General features: G+C 40.3%; 1 protein-coding gene across 1 annotated transcript; it reads right to left on the reverse strand.

Annotated features, from left to right (window-relative positions):
- Nucleotides 1–15,994: 15,994 nt before the first annotated feature.
- Nucleotides 15,995–17,395, reverse strand: LOC116724554 (tripartite motif-containing protein 35-like). The gene has a single exon (XM_032570318.1). It carries the CDS (start codon nucleotides 17,378–17,380, stop codon nucleotides 16,010–16,012), a length of 1,371 nt encoding a protein of 456 aa, XP_032426209.1. The 5' UTR covers nucleotides 17,381–17,395; the 3' UTR covers nucleotides 15,995–16,009.
- Between the last annotated feature and the right edge of the window lie 4,476 nt (nucleotides 17,396–21,871).

Consider the following 21,871-nt stretch of genomic DNA (forward strand, 5'->3'; position numbering starts at 1 on the left):
AATGTAAATGTAATTGAGTAAATGTAACTAGTTAAGCCTACTACTTATTTCCAGAGGTGGGTATAAAGTACCCAAAATTGTACTGCAGTGAGAGTAGCACTACTTCAACATATTTTTACTCAAGTAAAAGTAAAAAGTATAAATAATAAAAATACTCCTCAGAATAAGCTTCCTCAGAAAAGTTACTCAAGTAAATGTAATTTAATATAATTGCAACAAGTTAGTACCCAAATCTGTTGATGTCATAATTAAATCAGATCTCTGTACTCACGTATCTTTTTACAGAATACTTTTTCGGCTACTTTGTACTTTTTCCTAAGAAAAAATATTCTGAAGTAGTTTTTCTTTTATTTACTGAAACTAGTTCTAAACGTCAAAAATTGAGTAAATATATCTAGTTACTGCCTAAATCTGTTTAAAAATAGATTTAAAGCATAAATCCTGGGCAGGGTAAACACCCACACACGCACACACCCACGCACACACACACACACACACACACACACACCCCTTCTGCTGGGATCTATTCATGGCGGCAAAGCCCAGCCTCACTTTATCTGTCACTGCGGCGCTCAGAGCGCTGACCCGGGCGCTCAGCGTCTAATGGCGTCTGACAGCGTCCAAATGGACTCCCGTACAGTTCAGGAAGGTCATTTACATCATCAAGTGCTGCTGATGAGATGAATAATAAATGAATCATGGTGATGGCAGCCGAAATAAAAGCGACGATTGAGACGGGAAACAAACAGGTGCTGTGTTTACTGCCGGCATCCATCCAGCTGCAACGTTTCCACAGAGGAGGTAATTTCATTACGCCGCGTCCAAACTGTACATGCTTGACTGGTGGACTGGAGAGAGGGAATCAATACACACCATTACCGCGGCGCTCTGCCGAGGTGTAATATATGCTGCGTGTCGTTTGCGGTGTAAAACAAACCTCGTTTAATGTTGACTAATGAAGATTTAAGAAGCTACTGTTTGTCTCTCCTTTGAGCAGCTGTCAGGGGGTTGATTGCATCTCCGCGGCGTAACTGCGCCGTTTTATGTTTCATGCTTGTCTCCGCCGCGGCGGCTGAGGGATGGGTGACCCCGTGACCCTGCGGGATGGACGGGAGGGGAGGTGATGAAGGAGGAAGTGGGAGAGCCAGGAGTGAATCGGGTCAGCGGGCTCCTCCATCTGCTCTGAGACCTGCGTCTGTCTGGTTTGTAATTAAAATAAATTGAAAAAAGACGAAGCAGCACCAGCCTGATTAACATTGTCACTGAGAGTTTGACATCTGTAATCCTCTCCCTCATCGTATTGTTTATGCCGCCATTGTTTCTCTACCGGTCTTATTTTATTCTTACACCGACATTATGATATTTAATTTAGATAAAACGTCACTTTACACCCATCATCCTGTCTCAAGGTGAAGTAATGATTAACAAAACTCTGAGACTTTATGCTGGTGTAGGAAAAATAACATAATGAAAATAATAGTCACTAAATAATTTAAATTTTCTTACCTTCACCTTCATGATAAGACGTGGGAATAATCTGGTCTTTGTTTATTACTGATAATATATATTTGTTCACTAATAGCTCAAAGTGAAACTGCTCTTTAAATTTACTTTAGGGTAAAACAGTTACATATGGCTGCAGCATCTCACAGGCTACTTAGGAGCTAATAAAGTCAAACTAGAAGCTAGTCAAAGTCAAGTCCTTGCTAAGCTAGCAGCTAATCAGAGTCACAGGACAAGCTAATCGAAGCTAAATAGCTTAAAACCAAGCTATTCAATGTCAAGCTCTTATCTGATGTAATTGAGTCGCAAAAGTTAATCAGAGTCAACCAGACAAGCTAAGCTAAGTGCTACTCATGGTCAAATCTGCAGCTAATTGGAACCAAGCTAACGTTAATGCAGCAGTAGCTCACTAGACTCAAATGTAACATTTATTAGACTTATGATAGCAGCTAATGAGCAAGTTAAACATTAGATTCAAGCTAACGGCATCTATGCAGAGAAAAATTAACAGCTAGAATCAAACTAGCAGCTAAACATAGTCAAGCTAGCAACTACTGATGATAAACAACCATAATACCAACCTTTACTAGGATTTTAGGCATTATTAGAAAATTTGAACATCTTGTTAGCTTTGAATTGCGCACCTGATGTTTAAGTCACTTTTTCTGACTTTAAAGGTTATTTTTAAAATTATTTTATCATTTAAAGGTAGTCAGTATTTTCAGTCAACTTCAACAACTAGAACATCTGTCCATCAGCTAAGGCTAAAATCAAACTGGGTAATTGACAAAACTATCAAATAAATAAATATCAAATAAATCCTAATAAGTAGCTGTTTAGAAAGAAAACAAATGGTTGCATCTAAAAACCCAAGATAAAACGTCTTTGCTTAGTTTGAGTCACAAATTAATATTTTTTGAACCTGCATAAGATAGAAGAATGATCTAGGGGGGAACCAATTACATATTTCAGATAATTATCTAATTTAGCCAAAGATTAACTGCCTTTGTTAATGAGGTGTTGCTGAAATCTAATTTAGGACATATTCAAATTGAGATTTTATTACCCACAAGCTAATGGATCATTGTTTTATAACCTAATTAGAGTGACAGACATCCTTCATATCAATATCAGCCAATAATAACTAGTTATCTAAATGAGAAAAGAAAATAATTCATATTTGAGGGATTATTTCATGCAAGCTTCAGATAAACAGCTGGACCATTTTTCTGACCTCTGTAGCAAAACAGTTTTCCTTGTGAATCAGCAGAGATGACGTCAAACAAACCCATTTCGTGAGTTTGCTGTTTGTTCACCATTATGTCCTGTTCTGCTGCTGCTGCTGTGATTCAGACTCATGATTTATCAGGCAGAAAAGTAAAATATTCGTCATAATATCGGATTATACGGAAATACAATAATGCTATAAAGACAAAATGCTCTCATTTAAAAATGGGGTCAACATAAGGCTCACATAGTTTTTATCAGATTTTTTTCATAGCTGTGAAACTATTAAAATACACAAAAAAATATAATGCCTCATAATGAAAAAACCCTTTAAAGAATCATTTTACTTCTCCACCAAGTCAAATTAATTGAAAAGAAAATTATATTTCTGTTTTTTCAGAATTTACATATATTAAAGAGAAAAATAACACTTTAACATCCTGTCAAACTCAGAGGTGGAGCTCACATCGGCATGCTGGATGCTTGACCTTGAGCACACAAAAATTGCACTCAAGTAAGAGGAGCATTATTTCAGCATATTTTTACTCAAATAATGGTAAAAAGTAGCCATCTAAGAATTTACTAAAGAGTAAAAAAGTATTTGGTGAAAAGTCTACTCAAGTACTGCGTAACTGATCAAATTATCAATTATTTCATAATTAAAAATTACATTTTTAATTTGGTCAGACAGAAAAAATATAAAGCTAAGTGGAAATTTTGGTCTTTTAAGGTCAAACATGACAATAATTCATCTAAGTAACAAAAAATCTAAATCAGGTGAAATAAAGTTTTTCCAAATTAGTTTCTTTCAATAAAAAACTTTATTTTTATTTTTCATTCAGTGGGTAGAAAATCCAGAAATTTTACTCAAGTAAGAGTAAAAATACTTTGTTATAAAATTATTCAAATAAAAGTAAAAAGTTCCAATTAGTAAATATACTTAAATACATTTGTAGCACCCCACTGCTCCGTCCGCTGGTAACTGGGACAAGAACTTAAACTGGTGGGGTGGCTATTTGGGTTCGAATAGTTCCGGTAGATACCACGCAGGTTTACCAATACTGAGTAATCCCTTACTCTTCCAATTATCATACACTCCTATGATGTAACATGAACTACTCCAGACAACCAGCTACCTGAACAGGTTTTTTAATAAGAGCTTAAGAAAAATAAAACCTTAGCTCTACAAATCCCCAAAACAATCAAAAACTTAAACATAGAATGAGGTTATCAATTCCCTCACAACAAATGTTTCCCAAAACAAAATAAAGTCGATAAGGCACTTTTTCTTTCAGTCCCTTATGTTTTACTCACTTTACCTTTGTGATTTTTAAGAAAACCCCTCACTGTTAACTATTGCGTTACTACAACCAGAATTAAATTTTTGTTACCAATAGAACTCCATACATATACAGAAAGTTTACAGTTCAAAATCACAATATCACACATGGGCCCATACTCTCTCTCACACACACACACACACTGTCCGGTACCGGTTTAAGGTTTCGTTGCAGGCCTGGTGAAGCTAGAGATCGATGTCGCCTCGACGATCCTCTTCTCCGTTTAAACAACGAACCAACTCCGACCTGCTCGCTCAGCCGACGTCCTCTCCGTGAAGGATGCTTCGCGAGTCCAACTTCCTTTAAAACTCCGCCACCCGAGTTGCAGGACTACTCCTCCGTCGCGCTGAAATCAGTGTCGCCATGTCCCTCTCGCCACCTCGGATCAGCCGCAGTTCTCCTTGATTCAGCCGCAGTTTTTCCTCCGTGCTTTTCACTGCAGAATTCTTTCGCAGATATCCCACACCCCGTGTGCAGGATTATTTGTGCAGAACGTACCCTAACAATCCAGTTCCTTCTCCCATCTCAACCTTCAGCAAACATTAGCAGCGGTCACCATTAGCTTCTTCTTCTTCTCTCCCTCGCGCTCTTCTCCTTTCTTCTTCCCATAATCCCATTGTTCAGTTCTTTTTTCTCTCTGTTGAGTTCACTTGTCCCTCGTTAACCTAAACTACTTTCGTAGGTAGGATATTCAATATAGTCTTTAAACAAATGGGATGATTAATCAAACAATACACTTATGTAAATACACAAGTCACCTCCAGAAAAGTTTTGGCTTTCTGTTTTTTCCATCATGTATATAATCACTCAGATTAAAAATGTACAAAAACAATACACATTTCCCACTTATCTTTTTTTTTCTTACTTAAAACCAACCTCGTAAATATTTTGTAAATATTACAGGCCTTAAGTGCATGGTTTTTAACCAGGGGCTACACCCTCCCCCTTCTAAACCGTTTGATGTCCCTATCAAACATCAAAGTTACATAACCCAAATAAAAGTAGGGAACTGTGGTAAGCTAGAACTAACACAGTTAGGACACAGAGCCATAGAGTGACACCATAGAGTAGAACAAGAAGGTTGTCTTGGTACCTTAAAGGTTCCACTTCCAAGTAGCACTCCACAACTAACAACACTTACTGGCTGGTCTGATGGCTGTCCTAGTTCATCATAGCTTAATCTTATGACTGGTTTCCTCACTCGCCTACAGCGTTCTGTAAGGATATGTTCTCCCTCACCTACTACCTCATCACTTTCCTTCTCTCCCCCTTCTAAATCTAGATCAGAGCAGAGCAGTGAGTCTTGCATGTTAGGTGAGTTGGGACCTAATCCAGCATCATCAATAGTCCTGTGGGGAGACGTAAACTGAACTTCACTTGTGACTGTAGAAGGTTTGGTAGCTCTCATGTTTGATTGCCTCAAAAGTTCTCTCAAGTTGACTTGTAATGGAACTGCCGTGTTCACCTCTTCATATTCAGAATCAGAAGAGAGTGCAACATCTGTTTGAGCAACAGGCATGGCAGATTCAGACCGTCTCTGTTGGCTCCTAGTGACAGGTTTCCGCACTTGTTCTGTCTCAGCACCAGCTGGAAGTCGGACCAGATGACCAATGGGTAACAGGTGGTTGCGATGCACTGTTTTCTCAACCCCAAGTCCTCTTTCTGGTTTCACCTTGTAGACTGGCAGGTTAGGCATTCTTTCCAAGACAATGTATGGCACTGTCCTCCATCTCTCTTTCAACTTATGTTTTCCGGTGACACCAAAGTTCCTCAGCAGCACACGGTCTCCTTCTTCTAAGATCTGTTCTTTCACATGTTTGTCATGTGCCTTCTTGTTTCGTTGATGATTTTTGTCCGCGGCTTTTGCAGCAAGGTGGTAAGCTTGTTCCAGATCTTTCCTTAGTTTCGAAACATATTGGTGGTAAGTTGGGCTTTTCCCAGTTTCGTCTGATACCCCGAAACAAATGTCCACCGGAAGACGAGCCTCCCTTCCGAACATTAATAGATAGGGGGAATATCCAGTTGCCTCATTCTGGGTGCAATTATAGGCATGCACCAACTGACTGACATTCTGACTCCATCTCTGTCTCTGAGTGGGATCCAAGGTCCCGAGCATGGACAACAATGTTCGGTTAAATCTCTCAGGTTGAGGATCTCCCTGAGGATGGTAAGGCGATGTCCTGGACTTTCTGATCCCCAACATTCTCAGCAAGTCCTGGATAAGCTTGCTTTCGAAATCACGTCCCTGATCGGAATGTATCCGTGCAGGAAGTCCATAGTGAACAAAGAACTGTTCACACAGGATCTTGGCCACTGTAGATGCTTGTTGGTCTTTAGCTGGAAACGCCTGAGCGTATCTTGTAAAGTGATCGGTCACCACCAGGATATTAGCATATCCTCTCAAATCAGGCTCGAGAGAAAGAAAGTCAATGCAGACCAGATCTAGTGGTCCCTGGCTGGTGATCTGATTTAAAGGAGCTGCTCGCTGTGGCAGAGCTTTACGGGTAATGCACCTACCACATGTTTTCACATACTGCTCCACTTCTGACCCCATCTTAGGCCAGTAGAATCTGTTGCGAATCAGTTCAAGCGTCTTTTCCACCCCAAGATGACCTGATTCATCGTGGAGCGACTTGAGCACCATGGGAACATGTTCTCTGGGTAGAACCAGCTGCAGTATTTCTGTGCTAGGTGGTTTATTAATCTTTCTGTGGAGCAATCCATCCACCAGCACAAGCTTACTCGCCTCTCTTTGCAGGAAGATGGCCCCATGGTCAGTACACCTCTCAGATGAGAATGTTGGTCCTCCATTTAAGGATTTTTTGACCAGTGAAATCGTTGGGTCGTGGTCTTGTGCCTTAATCAGATCTGCTCGGCTGATCTGGGTCAAACAACCAAGATCTAGTCGGGTTGGAAAAACATAGCATTCTGGCATAGCAGTGGGAGGGACACATAGAGATTCTGCGCAGCTAACTGGTTCAGCAGCCTGGTCTCTGGATACCTGCTTGCAGAGTGCTTTAACATTGTCAGGTGTTAAACTCCTGAACTCATCTCTGTCATCAGGAACAGGGTTCCGCGATAACGCGTCTGCATCTGTGTTACTAGAGCCTGGCCGATACTGCAGAGTGAAGTTATAGGTGGAAAGAGCTGCGAGCCAGCGATGACCAGTGGCGTTAAGTTTTGCGGTGGTGAGTATATATGTAAGGGGGTTGTTATCTGTCCTTACAACAAACTCTGCGCCATACAGGTAATCGTGAAATTTATCCACCACGGCCCACTTAAGTGCCAGGAACTCTAGCTGATGCACGGGATAGTTCTTTTCAGAGGAACTGAGCTTCCTGCTGGCAAAAGCGACCGGTCTCAGTCCTTCGGGATGCTCTTGGTTTAGCACCGCCCCCAAGCCATGAAAACTTGCATCTATGTGCAGCACGTAGGGCTTAGATGGGTCCGCAAATGCCAACACTGGTGCCTGAGTGAGGCATTTGAGAATCTGCTTGAAAGCCTCGGTGCAACTCTCATCCCATCTTTCTCCAAAAGGTTCATTGACTTTATAGTAGGTTCTCCCAGGAGACTTTGCGGATTTCCACTTCTTTTGAGTTGGTGGATATCCCTTGCACAGTTCGGTTAATGGTCTCACAGTAATTGAATAGTTTTTGATGAAACGCCGATAATATCCACAGAATCCTAGAAAGGACTGGAGGGATGGAAGATCAGTGGGTTCCTTCCAGTGGGCAACTGCCTCGACCTTGCTTGGATCTGTAGCAATGCCTCGTTCAGACACTACATGTCCAACATATGTAACTTGGGGTCTACAAAACTGACATTTATCAAGCGACAATTTCAGTCCTATTTCCCCTAAACGGTCGATGACCTTGAGAAGCCTTTGCTCATGCTCCTCCAAAGTTTTTCCAAAAACAATCAGGTCATCGAGATATACAATAACCTCCAGCATGTGCATGTCCCCAACGGCCTTTTCCATGAGCCGCTGGAATGTTGAAGGAGCACCAGTTATTCCCTGAGGCATCCTTTCGAACTGGAAAAATCCCAGAGGACAGATGAAAGCGGTCTTTTCTTTATCCTCCTCAGCCATCGGAATCTGGTAGTATCCGCTTCTTAAATCTAACACTGAGAACCATCTACTTCCAGACAAACAGTCCAGCGCATCATCGATGCGTGGCACTGTGTACTGATCAGGAATGGTTCTGCGGTTCAATGTACGATAATCGACACACATGCGAATGTTTCCATTTTTCTTTCGTGCCAGCACAATAGGTGAGGCATAAGGACTTCTGGATTCTTTGATTATCCCAGCTGCTATTAACCCCTGAAGATGGCGACGAAGGTCCTCTACATCAGCAGGTGCTATACGCCGTGATCGCTCTCTGAAAGGAGTGTTGTCAGTTAGCCTTATGTGGTGTTCCACTCCAGATGCTAATCCCACATCCCACTCCTCGGTTGAGAATACATGGGATCGTTCTGAGAGTTTTTTCCCCAGTCTCTCTTTCCACTCAGTCGGGATAGAGGGGTCATCAAAATTAAATTGTGATGGATCAAGTTTTTTAGGATTTTGTGTCTTGGTGTTTGGGATCTCAGTCACTGTGTCAGCTACATGAAGATGAGCTACTACTGTGCCGATGGGTAGGGCAGTGTCTTTCAGAGACTCATTTCGCATGAACACCAAAAACTTGTCTTTATCCAACATCTTAGAGAATAAAACTGTGGGCTGCACAAACAGACTTGGTGGGAGTGCAGGTGTAGCAGCACGCTCAGAGATGAGAATGCTATCTCCCACTCTCTTCTTTTCAATGACTTTACAGATGGCTATATGCTCACCACCAGCAGGGATCATTAGTGGACCTGGGCCTACCCATTTAACATCAGCCACTGAAACATTGCTGTGCTTCGTCTCTTTAAAGTCCAGATCTACAGAATCTGCGAGTTCTCTCTCTGTTACACCAACTCGTGCAGCATAAATAGTGCGTGAGATGGCTGCTTTACGATTTAATGGAAGGGACCACACTTTGCTGACATTGGTTCCAATTAGAACTGGAATGGTGTCTGAGCATCGCGGGTCTGGGCACACTAAAGCAAGAATGGGAACTGATTTTCCTTTGTGTGATGTCTTCTCTGAAAACTCCAAGTCTACTTGAATGTAGCCTTTATATGGGTAACTGCTCTCAGACTCACTTAAACCCCAGATGGCTAAACCTGACACTGGATGTAAAGGAACATGTGATAAGTGTTCGACATACCAGCTGTCAAAAATGATTGTGACCTGAGAGCCACTGTCCAAGAGAGCAGTACATGGTGTTCCATTTACTTTAACATGAGCAGTCGCTGGTGGTCCTACTAGTCCTTTGGGCAGGTTACTGGCCTGCAGACTCACCGCGCTCCTCTTCACATTAGCATTTTTCCACTCAGAACGAGGGTTGGTACATCTTTGACCTGCTTTACCCCTCCTTTGGGCCTGTATCAACTTTTGTATGACTTTTGGATAGTTTTCCGGTGACATACATTTAGTGGAAATGTGCCCATCTTCACCACACCTGTAGCAGAATATGTCACAGGGTTCTTTGTGCATAGCTGCTTTAGGCGTCTCATGACTTGAAGAAGGATCTGAGGGGGTTGGATGGTCTTTTGGTCTTGCAGTCGACTGGACTGACATTACTGACACTTGTTTTCTCAGCTTTACAACTTCTCTCTTGAGGGCTTGAAGGCCCCCATCCCCTTCTGAGCTGCTTATTTCTGCTTTAAGTGCAGGTTGTGGCTCAGGAGGGTTAGAAAGGCGCGAAAGGGACAAAGCCTTGAGTTCACAAACTTGTGACCTCAGCTGTTCAACCTCCACGGCAAGATCTTTTGAGTCCATAGCTGCAGCAGCAGTACTTTTGACATGTACAGATTTAGGGGGATTTAATCGACGACGTGACGCCTCATGTTCCTCCTCAATGCGGATTTCATTCAGAAGCTCCAGAAATGCGGGTGGAGAACTTCTCCTCTCCCGTAGCCTGAGACTTAACATCATCATGTCAGACCGTGTGGCACCTTTGATGAGTTGCTCAATACGTGCCTTGTCTTTGGACAAGGGAGGTAGACCCCCTCTTTGGACCACTTTATTTAGAACTCTTTCCATTCTCCTGAGAAACTCTGATAGCTTCTCAGCTGGGTGTTGAGACATCATTCTGAAAGCAAAGTAGAGCTCTTCGCCAGTCTCTGTTGTCCCAAAGGTATTTTCAATAATGTTTAGATATTCTGTAGGCGTAGCATCAGGGTTGTTAAATCTCACAGCTTGAAGGATCTCCATGGCAGGACCTTTTACACTCTCCATTATCCTCATCTTTTTTTCTCTGTCCGGCTTGTCAGACTCCTCAATCATCAATCTAGCTTGCTCCAGCCAGTTCTCCAAGTGTTCTTCCCCTTGAGGTGTGGGAAGCACGCCGGAAAAGGTTCGAAGTCGTCTGTAGCTGCCATTGTCACTAGTGGGTCTTGAAGTGAGCTGCAAGACATCACCAACTGCTCTGATTATAGCCTCTGGACTAGATGCTTGGAAAAGTGAATTTTGACTCATTTCTAGCTCTGGTGTTTGCAGAGAATCTGTCCCCGTTTGAGCTGTACTCTCTTCCTCCACCCCTGATGGCCCAATGATCCTCCAACGAGAATCACTACCTTGTGGTGTTACCTCAGCAGGAATGGCTTTAGCACTTACTGGTTCCCTACACTCACAAAGAGCTGTCAGGCTTTGAGACATTGGATCATACATTCTCCCTCTAACTCTAACACGTCCAAGAGCTTTGATGGTCTGCAAAGTGTCTTCTATCACACTAACTTCGGTTTCTTCAGGGATATCTTTAACCAAAACAGCATGTAATGGATTAATTCCCTCTCCTTTACACCAATGTAGTAACTGAGCCATTCTGTCTTTTCACCAAATTAAAACACGACTAATCACTAATGAAAATACGTCTTCTGCTGTGTTTAACCAAAATGACTTACTTTTAATCTAGAAGCTAGTTGTCTGGGTATGATACTGTTTTTATGCAAATAAAATCAAAAGTATCCCAGCAGTGCCTCCATTTTATTTATGTAGCACCCCACTGCTCCGTCCGCTGGTAACTGGGACAAGAACTTAAACTGGTGGGGTGGCTATTTGGGTTCGAATAGTTCCGGTAGATACCACGCAGGTTTACCAATACTGAGTAATCCCTTACTCTTCCAATTATCATACACTCCTATGATGTAACATGAACTACTCCAGACAACCAGCTACCTGAACAGGTTTTTTAATAAGAGCTTAAGAAAAATAAAACCTTAGCTCTACAAATCCCCAAAACAATCAAAAACTTAAACATAGAATGAGGTTATCAATTCCCTCACAACAAATGTTTCCCAAAACAAAATAAAGTCGATAAGGCACTTTTTCTTTCAGTCCCTTATGTTTTACTCACTTTACCTTTGTGATTTTTAAGAAAACCCCTCACTGTTAACTATTGCGTTACTACAACCAGAATTAAATTTTTGTTACCAATAGAACTCCATACATATACAGAAAGTTTACAGTTCAAAATCACAATATCACACATGGGCCCATACTCTCTCTCACACACACACACACACTGTCCGGTACCGGTTTAAGGTTTCGTTGCAGGCCTGGTGAAGCTAGAGATCGATGTCGCCTCGACGATCCTCTTCTCCGTTTAAACAACGAACCAACTCCGACCTGCTCGCTCAGCCGACGTCCTCTCCGTGAAGGATGCTTCGCGAGTCCAACTTCCTTTAAAACTCCGCCACCCGAGTTGCAGGACTACTCCTCCGTCGCGCTGAAATCAGTGTCGCCATGTCCCTCTCGCCACCTCGGATCAGCCGCAGTTCTCCTTGATTCAGCCGCAGTTTTTCCTCCGTGCTTTTCACTGCAGAATTCTTTCGCAGATATCCCACACCCCGTGTGCAGGATTATTTGTGCAGAACGTACCCTAACAATCCAGTTCCTTCTCCCATCTCAACCTTCAGCAAACATTAGCAGCGGTCACCATTAGCTTCTTCTTCTTCTCTCCCTCGCGCTCTTCTCCTTTCTTCTTCCCATAATCCCATTGTTCAGTTCTTTTTTCTCTCTGTTGAGTTCACTTGTCCCTCGTTAACCTAAACTACTTTCGTAGGTAGGATATTCAATATAGTCTTTAAACAAATGGGATGATTAATCAAACAATACACTTATGTAAATACACAAGTCACCTCCAGAAAAGTTTTGGCTTTCTGTTTTTTCCATCATGTATATAATCACTCAGATTAAAAATGTACAAAAACAATACACATTTCCCACTTATCTTTTTTTTTCTTACTTAAAACCAACCTCGTAAATATTTTGTAAATATTACAGGCCTTAAGTGCATGGTTTTTAACCAGGGGCTACACATTTTTAAAAAAATAGTTACTCAAGTAAATGTAATTGAGTAAATGTAACTGGTCCCCCTCACTCAAGTCACACTATTGCATATCTGCTTGTCAGGCAAGGGAGGCATTATGTCAGCATCACCTTATGAAATATTTAATGATGTAAAACACAGTTTAATCACCAGCTAAGCCAGAAATATCATACACCGCTACAAGAATACCTGCATTCTAGTCAGATGCCTCACTCACATCGGCATGCTGGTTGCTTGAAATTGAATGCCATGACTTATTTTCAGATCAGTTTGGTTATTAATGAATATTTTACCACCTGTAATCCCCTGTTTATTATTAAAATTTTATTCTAAGCAGTCAGTTAAACTTTAATTGTGAAAAAACCAAGATGGTGACATCACAGTAATATTACTTTATATGGTTGAAAACAAGTTCTTGACATGCTAGGTAGCTAAAGAGGGAACAATTATTTTGCGTTTGCAAGGTTTGCCAGGACAAAAATAGTTTCTGTTTTTGCTTTTGGGTTGTTTTTTTGCTCACCAGATTTTAATTTGGTGTATCTAAAAAGGAATAATCAAGGCAACCAAACATTTCTCTAACAAGCTGAACCCCATAAACGACATGCGGAATTTTTTTGTTTTGCACTACATTGCAAATGTTTTGCATTCTCATGCAATACATCTTGAACACTGGAAGTTTTTCTGCTACAATACAAAGGTTTTGTAAGGCACTTAATGTCTCGTTTGTGAGATTTCTGAAGTTTTAGATATTTTTATTTTGGATACAAACGCACCACAAACTTATGTGAAAAATGCCAAAACAAAAAAACAGGTCAAACATGGACTTTCCATCGATTCTCCTACAACATAAACATGACAAACTTTCTGCAAGAAAAAAATACATCCAAGCTATAACTTGGTGTATTTTGAGTTATTTTCACAGTGTAAAATCACCATCTGGAAGTTTTGTTGTGTCTTTTCCATGTTTGTAGTCAAAATGATCAATAAAGGGTCATTTTCATGAGCAGTCCCATCTCCACCTTACACCAACAAACATGAAAACTCGGTTAATAGATCGATTTTCAACCAGTTTCCTGTTAGGAATATAAAAAGGTTTTCATTGAGGCTCTTTAAATGTGAGCACTTTGACATTTATTAACACTGAGACGGCATACAAACTAAACAAAAGGTGCAGATAAATTATGAAAAGGATTGTTTTACATTGTTTTTGAACTGAACAATTTGCCTAAAATGCTTTGTTGGACTAAATCTATACTCTTAAATCCACCGAGAGTGAAACTGCAGAGAGAGCCGGACTAAAGACGACGTAAACTCAGATATATATCTCATTTCAGAAAACCGTCCCTCTCCAGGACTCAAGGCTGCTGACAGTTTCACCCGGCAGCTGAAATCGATACGAGTTCTTTAAGTCAGACGCGCGCACAGAGACACAAGCCTTGAACAAAAACCTGCAGCTGAAGGATAACCTTGAGACAGATCTGACTGCAGGGCAGGACGACAAATGGAAAAGAGAAAAAGCAAAGGAGGGAGAGGTGAAGGAGCAGAGGAAGAAAAGGTTTTCCCTGCCGGCCGCCACACAGAGAGTCTGGATGAATTCAGAAAATCCTGAAGAAACGAATGAAACAAATAAAAATCTGATTTAAGAAGAGCTTTGATTTTTACAAGTAATATTCTGAGGTTTACCTTAAATCATAAACATCCATCAACTCAAGTAGTTCATTCAGTTCATCCTTATATCAGTTTATTAGCATGTTTGAGATGCTAACAAACATTAGCTTCTGGCCAAAGATCCCCTTTGCAAACCAATAGACAATTCTGCAAAATGTGTAAAGAAACTTTTATACTGTTTTTCTCACTTTTATCCAATATTTAATAATTATTACAATTGTTTAGTTTTCTGTCAGAACTGTTTCTATTTTGAAGGAACAAATCAGAAAGATGAGCATGAAAAATACACTGTAAAAGCACAAAATATTACCAAGTATTTTGGTTTAGTTTTTAGTGCGAATATCTTAGTACATTTAAATATTACTAAACTAATTTATAAGGATATTTTGTCCAAGATTTAAAACCTTGTTTTAAGTAAATAATTCCTTAATATTGTTGAAAACGTTCTAGTTAAATAGTCAAATCATTTAACTTGCAACATGTGAAAAATATCTTATTGTAAGTGAATGTTTCTTCCAATGGAACTAGGACTTCTTTTAAATCAATATTAAGGAATTATTGACTTAAAGATGCTACTATATCTTGGTGAAAAGTTATTTGTCTTATTTCAAGAGCAATTTTATATTTGCACAAGAAACTAAACACAAAAATACTTGGTAATATTTTGAGATTAAAATAACAATAAGTTATTTTAGCCTTGATTTTATCACAAGGATTAAATTTTGATTCATCTTTGTATTTTTTGCTCAGCTTCCCTCCAACTTTCTGAAGCCCTGTGGCGCCCTCTGGTGGCCTAACTGTTAAAAGCACTGGCCTTAAAACAACTGCTCTTTAACCTCCAGTGTACTGGAGGCTTTGAAAGATAAATTAGTGAATGATTTTATTTTTGTGGAGTATTTTCTGTTAACAGATGAGCATTTTCTGAACCACTCTAACCAGTCCGTACCAGATCCAAAATCCCGTAAATCTTCTTTCTTTTATCTGAATCCTGAGACATTATTATTTATTATTATTATTATTATTATTAGTTTTTGATTGGCTGATTCACTTCATTACAGTTCAGAAGCAATTACAAACACGAACCTTGTAAAATGGTTAATATTAAATTCATAAATATCAAATACAACTGTGAAAATTTGGGTTTTATTGGGGGAACAAAGAAACTTGCTTGGTCTCTTTCCTGAGAAGCGGAAAATAATTTTTTTGCTTCGGGTGAAACATCTGAAATATGTGGCAACAAATTACAGGGATGTTTTTTTAAGCATTTAAGTTTTTCCAAAACACAACAGAGGCAGCAAAAGATTTGATGGCACTTTATACCAACTACACTTTATTTAACCTTATTTATCCAGTGTGTTTATTCATGCCTAATAACCCATACATTAACTATTCTATATACTGTGTGTTTATGTTTGCACATGTTGAAACAAATGTACTTTCACAACAAATAATTGTTAAGTACTCACATTTTTAACACGTAAACAACATATTTCAATCAGTTACAGTAATTTAGTATATAACATATGTTATGTTATGTGTTGCACATGCAACAGAATATCTACATAAAATATTTACCAAACCTGAGTCGTATGATACTCAACTTATAGAAACTGAGCAAAAACATTTTTGGTTACAAATCAAATGAAATTGTAGTTTCATTACAAAGTAACAACGTTCAAAACATTACAGTGGAAAAAACAGAAAGAAATGAAAAAGTCCCCAGATGATCAGATCATCTCCAGTTTCCTGATTAAAAACAAATTTTAAAAATAATATTAAGAAATTCACCAACCCAACAAACTATCAATCATAAAACCAATCAATCAATAATGTTTCATTTGGACTTTTTGTTCATCAGAGCTGCTGTTTGATCACTGAGATCTTCATCGGTAGAATCTTTACTGGTTTATTAAGAGTGTAGAAATATGGAAACATCTTGTCAGTGAAGGTGTGTGTGAAGGTGTGTATGTGTGTGTTAGTATCCAGATCAGAGAAGGACAGTTTTCCTCTGTCCCAGTCCAGATTCACTCTGATCCTGTGGAGATTCTTCTGGACTGAAAGATGAGTGGGAGGAGCTGAAGGAGAATGTGCTGAGAATCCACAATAAGATAACTCTATATCAAACCATCCAGACTTTATGCCTCCCTTCCTCTGAACAGACTCTTCTATCACACCAAGTCTCCAGCCTTCACTGTCTCCAACATCAACATCCCAGCTGTGGTTCCCTGAGTTAAAACCATCAGAACTCAGAACAGACCACCACCAATCAAATCTCTCTGGATTATCAGGAAGCTGCTGTTTCTCTCCTCCAGTCAAACTGGTCAGATCTTCAGACAGATGGAGTTCTGGACCAGCCGTGTTTGGGTCCAGAACCAGAGGAGTGTAGGTCACCATGTTCTCCATGTTGCTCCAGATGTTGAAGGCCAGGTTGCCCAGATGTTTGGCCTGGTCTATCAGAGCTCCTGAGGGCAGCTGTGGATCCTCCAGCAGGGGGCAGCGCTGGACTCTTTCCACTGCAGCCTTGTAGTTGTGCAGGAATGAGACGTCTTCAGCTCTCAGCTCCTCCTCTGTGGCTCTGACTGTGTCTGAAAGAGCTGCTATCTCTCTGCTCAGAGCCTCCATCTTCTCCTTCATCATCCCTCTCTTCTGCTCCTCTTCCTCCCTCAGTGCAGCCAGCCTGGCCTCCTCTTCCTCTGCTAGAAACTGATGAAGCTGCTTAAACTGCTCCATAATCTGCCTCTCTGTGTGTCGGGCCTGGACCTTCAGGTGTTCTGCTGTCTGATCAAACTCCTCCTGAACTTTCTTCCTGAGCTCCAGCTTCTTCTTTAAAGGCTCCAGAGTTTCCTGAAGTTTCTTCTTGTGTTGCTGAGCAGCTTCATCGATGGGTCTGAATCTGTGATTGGTGTGTTTTTCTGAATCTCTGCAGACGAGACAAACTGGCTGCTGATGGTCCAGACAGAAGAGCAGAGAGCAGAGGTCCTCTGAAGCTCTCTGCTCTCTCTGCTGTAAGAAAGACTCACACAGATTCTTCAGAACCAGATTACAGGGAGGATCAAATTTAGAAGATCTCCTCTTACAAAGTGGACACTCTCTTGATGGTTTCTCTGTCCACCAGTTCTTCAGACACTCCTTACAGAAGCTGTGGCTACATGACAGAAGAACCGGATCCTTAAAGACGTCCTGACAGACCGAACAGCAGAGATTCTCCTCTAACCTCGAAGCCATTTTGTCTCTGAGTGAAGCTGAAAACACAGCAGACAGAACGTTAAACCAGTAAGTCAGCTTCCCTCCTGCAGAAACTTTATTCTCTTACTTTAATTATGATTTCCCTGTTTTTCTTCCAGCAGCAGTCTGTGTTCCAGCGTCTGGTTCCTCAGTTTTCTCTCTGGTCGCCTTCAGCCTGTCCTGAGTCGGTAGTTTGGTGGAAAGATGACACAGATGATCCTGAGTGTTTTCTTATGAGTTTTTTTCTCTCTGAAATATTTCCTGTTCTTCCTGTTTTTCAAAGGTTCCCGTTTGAATTCCAGTCTTGAGGCAAAGATGTGGTGCCCTCACCAGGATTTCATGTTAATCTGCAGTTTTGGAAAACACTACAGTACTTTACATGAACTCTATTCTCTGAACTACATGGAGCCAGTGGAAGGACTTTAGAACTGGTGTGATGTGCTCTAATTTCCTGGTTTTAGTCAGAACACGAGCAGCAGCGTTCTGGATCTGATTGATTTGTTGGACAGACCTGTGAAGACGCTGTTGCAATAATCAATACGACTAAAGATAAACACATGGATGAGTTTCTCTAGATCTGGCTGATACATTAGTCCTCTAACGTCGGAAATGTTCTTCAGGTGATAGAAGGCCGACTTTGTAACTGTCTTTATGTGGCTCTTAAGTTTCAGGTCAGAGTCCATCACTACTCCCAGGTTTCAGGCTGATTGCTGGTTTTTAGTTGTAATAACTGAAGCTGTTCGTTGACTCTAGAACTATAACTCTAGATCTAAAATTCTAGATCTATAACCCTAGATCGTTCCTCTTTAGGTCCAAAGATAATTTCAGTTTTGTTTTTGTTCTGCTGGAGAACGTTTTGGCACATCCACACATTTATCTGTTCTAAGCATTTATTCAGTGATTGGTCGGGGTCAAAGGTCACCTGGTGACATCGTAATTGTTAGAACTGTAAATATCGTTTAGCACATATGTAGCAGCTCCCCAGCAGTTGAATTAACCAGCCAGCCTCGACGGGTGAATTTAGCGTTTTTATTTTTCTTAGGGTGATTCGTCACCACAGTCACCGTGAAAACTACAACATATACAAATATTAAAATACAAACATAAACTTACAATACAAACAACAAAACAAAACGTACCTCGCTGCTTTCACTGGGGAACACTAATTGTTGATTTCGTCATGCTACTCAGCTTGACAGTTCAAGTCATTGATTGACACGACGATTCTACCAGCTTTTAAAGCCCTCATTAATTACGGCAGCCCAAGAGGTACAACAAAAAAAAAACCCAAAACATTACAAAGTGAAAATACCATCAAACAAAACAAAACCACAAAAATACTAATCAAAACAGACAAACATCCATAAACAATCTGTGTCATACTTAATTTAGAAAATTCTTAATTTACTTTAAATAGTCTATCCGTTACACTCCCACCAATAATGCATGAACTATTACCAAAAAATCATGCATTATTTCAAAATTTCCCTTAAAACCATGCAGATTGTTTAAAACATGCTTGTCTGTGAACATTCAGTTTACAAGTCACTTTCTAATAACACCACCAATGTTTGCACTGGTCTTTGTATCACTGAACTCTTAGAGATAAAATCCCTTCCTGATCTTTGTTCTCAACTTCACTTTTCGAACTAAGCCGTCACCATCAACCATTGTTTCCACAACACGACCCAACTGCCACCTATTTCTTGGGAGAAAATCTTCTTTATCAATTACAACATCATTTACCTTTAGATTGCGCCGAATTACATGCCATTTTTGTCTAATGGAAATATTCTGGAGGTATTCTCTCTTCCACCCACAAAAACTCAGGACCTGTTAGCCAATTTGTAGTTAAAATCTCAGAGGCACATAACCCTCTTGATGCATGATCTGCTGGATTTTCAGTGGTGTCAACATGATGCCATTGATTTGGATTTGTGTTCGCTCTAATTATCTGGACCCGATTTGCCACAAATACATGAAACCGTCGTGCTTCATTATTAATATATGACAACACTACTTGTGAATCTGTCCAGAAAAACTCAGTGTCTATCTTCATATCAAGTTCTGATTTTAACAGAACGCTCAACCTAGCAGCAACCACTGCAGCTGTAAGCTCGAGACGAGGAATGGTTGTAATTTTCAAAGGAGCAACTCTGGCTTTAGCCATGATTAAAACACAATGAATTTCACCTTTGTCATTCTCAAATCTGAGGTAAGAGCATGCACCATATGCTAGGCTGCTAGCATCTGAGAAGTGATTTAGTTCTGTTTTAACAATTTTTCCAAATCCTTGGGGATGATAACATCTTTGTATCATTAACCCTTTCACATCCTGAAGGCTAAACTTCCTCTTCTCCCACCGTACAAGTAAGTCTTCAGGCAGAGGGTCATCCCATCCAATACTTCTGCGGCACAGATCTTGTAAAATACATTTCCCATTCATAATGAATGGTGAAATAAATCCAAGCGGATCATATAGAGATGCTATTACTGACAAAATACCACGGCGTGTATCAGGTTTGTCCCTCAGATCAATGTGAAAGCCCAAACAGTCACCTTTGACATGCCATCGCATACCTAGAGTATGTTCACTAAGTGTTAAATCAGGCTTGAGATCAGCAGAAACCACACTTGTGGCTCTCTCAGATGGATTCACACAATCTAGAACTTCAGACCTATTGGAATTAAATTTGTGGAGTCTCAAACCACCTTCTTTGCACAGTTTCTGCGCTTCAGTTATTAGTGTGGTGGCATCATTAGTTGTAGGGACACTTATTAATCCATCATCAACATAAAAATTATTCTCCACAAATGCTGCTGCAGATGGAAACTTTGATCTCTGCTGTTGTGCCAAAGATTTCAGACCAAAATTAGCACAGCCTGGAGAGGAGGCAGCACCAAAAAGGTGGACTTTCATCTGAAATTTTTTAGGCTCGCTCTCCAAATCTCCTTGCTCCCACCATAGAAACCTGAGGTAACAACGATGCTTTGATGAAACATAAAACTGGTGGAACATCCTTTCAATGTCACAAATAATAGCAACAGCTTCTTTTCTGAAACGCAGAAGGATTCCAATTAAAGAGTTAATCAAATCTGGACCAGTCAACAAAGTGTCATTCAAAGAGGTACCACGAAATTTAGCTGAGCAGTCAAACACTACTCTTAACTTATCTGGTTTCTTTGAATGATACACCCCATGATGAGGTAAGTACCACACACAACCATCATTGATGTTTGTCTCAGGAGCTAGTTCAGCATCACCACAGCTAATGATTGACTCCATAAATGTTTTATAATGATTGTTGAACTGATAATTTCTTTTTAACCTTCTCTTTAGATGTTGTAAACGAACAATAGCCAGCCTCTTATTATTTGGCAACACAGGACGGCAGGGTGTTTTAAATTGAAGGGGCATCTCCAAATGTCCATCATCTTTCTGTGTAATATTTTCACTCAGAAGTTGTATAAACTGAATGTCATCTTGGGAAACACATTTTCCTTCTGGACCCTTTTCATTGAAATCCAACTCCAAAACTCTTAAAACATCAGAAGCCAATGGAGCGGGCATTTCTTTCACCATCACTCTATGTACAAATCTTTGGTTACCTCGCCGATCTAAATGTGGATTGGCTGCCCCGATAATACTCCAACCAAGAGCAGTCCTCTGAGCAAAAGGTTCATTTTCCCCACCAACAACAACTTCCAAGGGAGCCAAAGCAGAAGGACAGTCAAAACCGATGAGTAAACCTACTTCACAGTCTTGTAAAGCAGGCATTTTGCCAGCCAGATGTTTAAGGTGAGGCCACTGTAATGCTGTACTTCTACTTGGTATGCAAGATGTATCAACAGGAATGAAGTCACGTGTGTATGCTTGCGGCAACCGTATATAATCATCAGAGAAAAAACTCCGAACTTGCAAGTCAAACACATTTTGACTAGAAACAGGTGTATCAACAGAAACCATGGTACTAAGTTTTAGCTGTACTGGTTTGGTTTCAACCGTCAAGTTTTTCACAAGATCTTCTAAAACAAAGGAGGAGTCACTCTGAGTATCAAGGAGTGCATAAGTAAGTATTTCTTTCCCAGGATCCTTCACAGGGCACAGAAAAACTGGAATAATACTTGATGTGGCAGAAATATTTCGGGTGAGTGCATGTGATAAAACACTGTGAGAAACCTGAGCTGTTTCTTTTGTTTGACAGCATTTTTAGAGTATTTTTCTGTTGAGTTTTTATATGAACTTCACTGCCGTTTTTTACAGTGTGCTCTGGGAGAAAACCTAAGAAGAGGATTGCCCAAAGCAACAAAAACCTGTTTTAAGTTTTAACATTCATGTCTACATTTTGTTCTGTGGTTCTGAGTCACACAGAGCAGAAAACAAAAAGTCAACGATAAAAACGACCAACAAGAACTAAAAACCTTCTTTTTATCATCAACATGCTGCATTTTGGCTCTAATTTCACTGAAATACATTCTTAACCTAATTGA

The sequence above is a fragment of the Xiphophorus hellerii genome, chromosome 8 (genome assembly GCF_003331165.1).
Source record: "Xiphophorus hellerii strain 12219 chromosome 8, Xiphophorus_hellerii-4.1, whole genome shotgun sequence".
NCBI lineage: Eukaryota > Metazoa > Chordata > Actinopteri > Cyprinodontiformes > Poeciliidae > Xiphophorus > Xiphophorus hellerii.

Coding starts and splice junctions, on each gene's coding strand:
- LOC116724554 (XM_032570318.1), bottom strand. CDS start 17,380: ATGGCTTCGAGGTTAGAGGAGAATCTCTGCTGTTCGGTCTGTCAGGAC.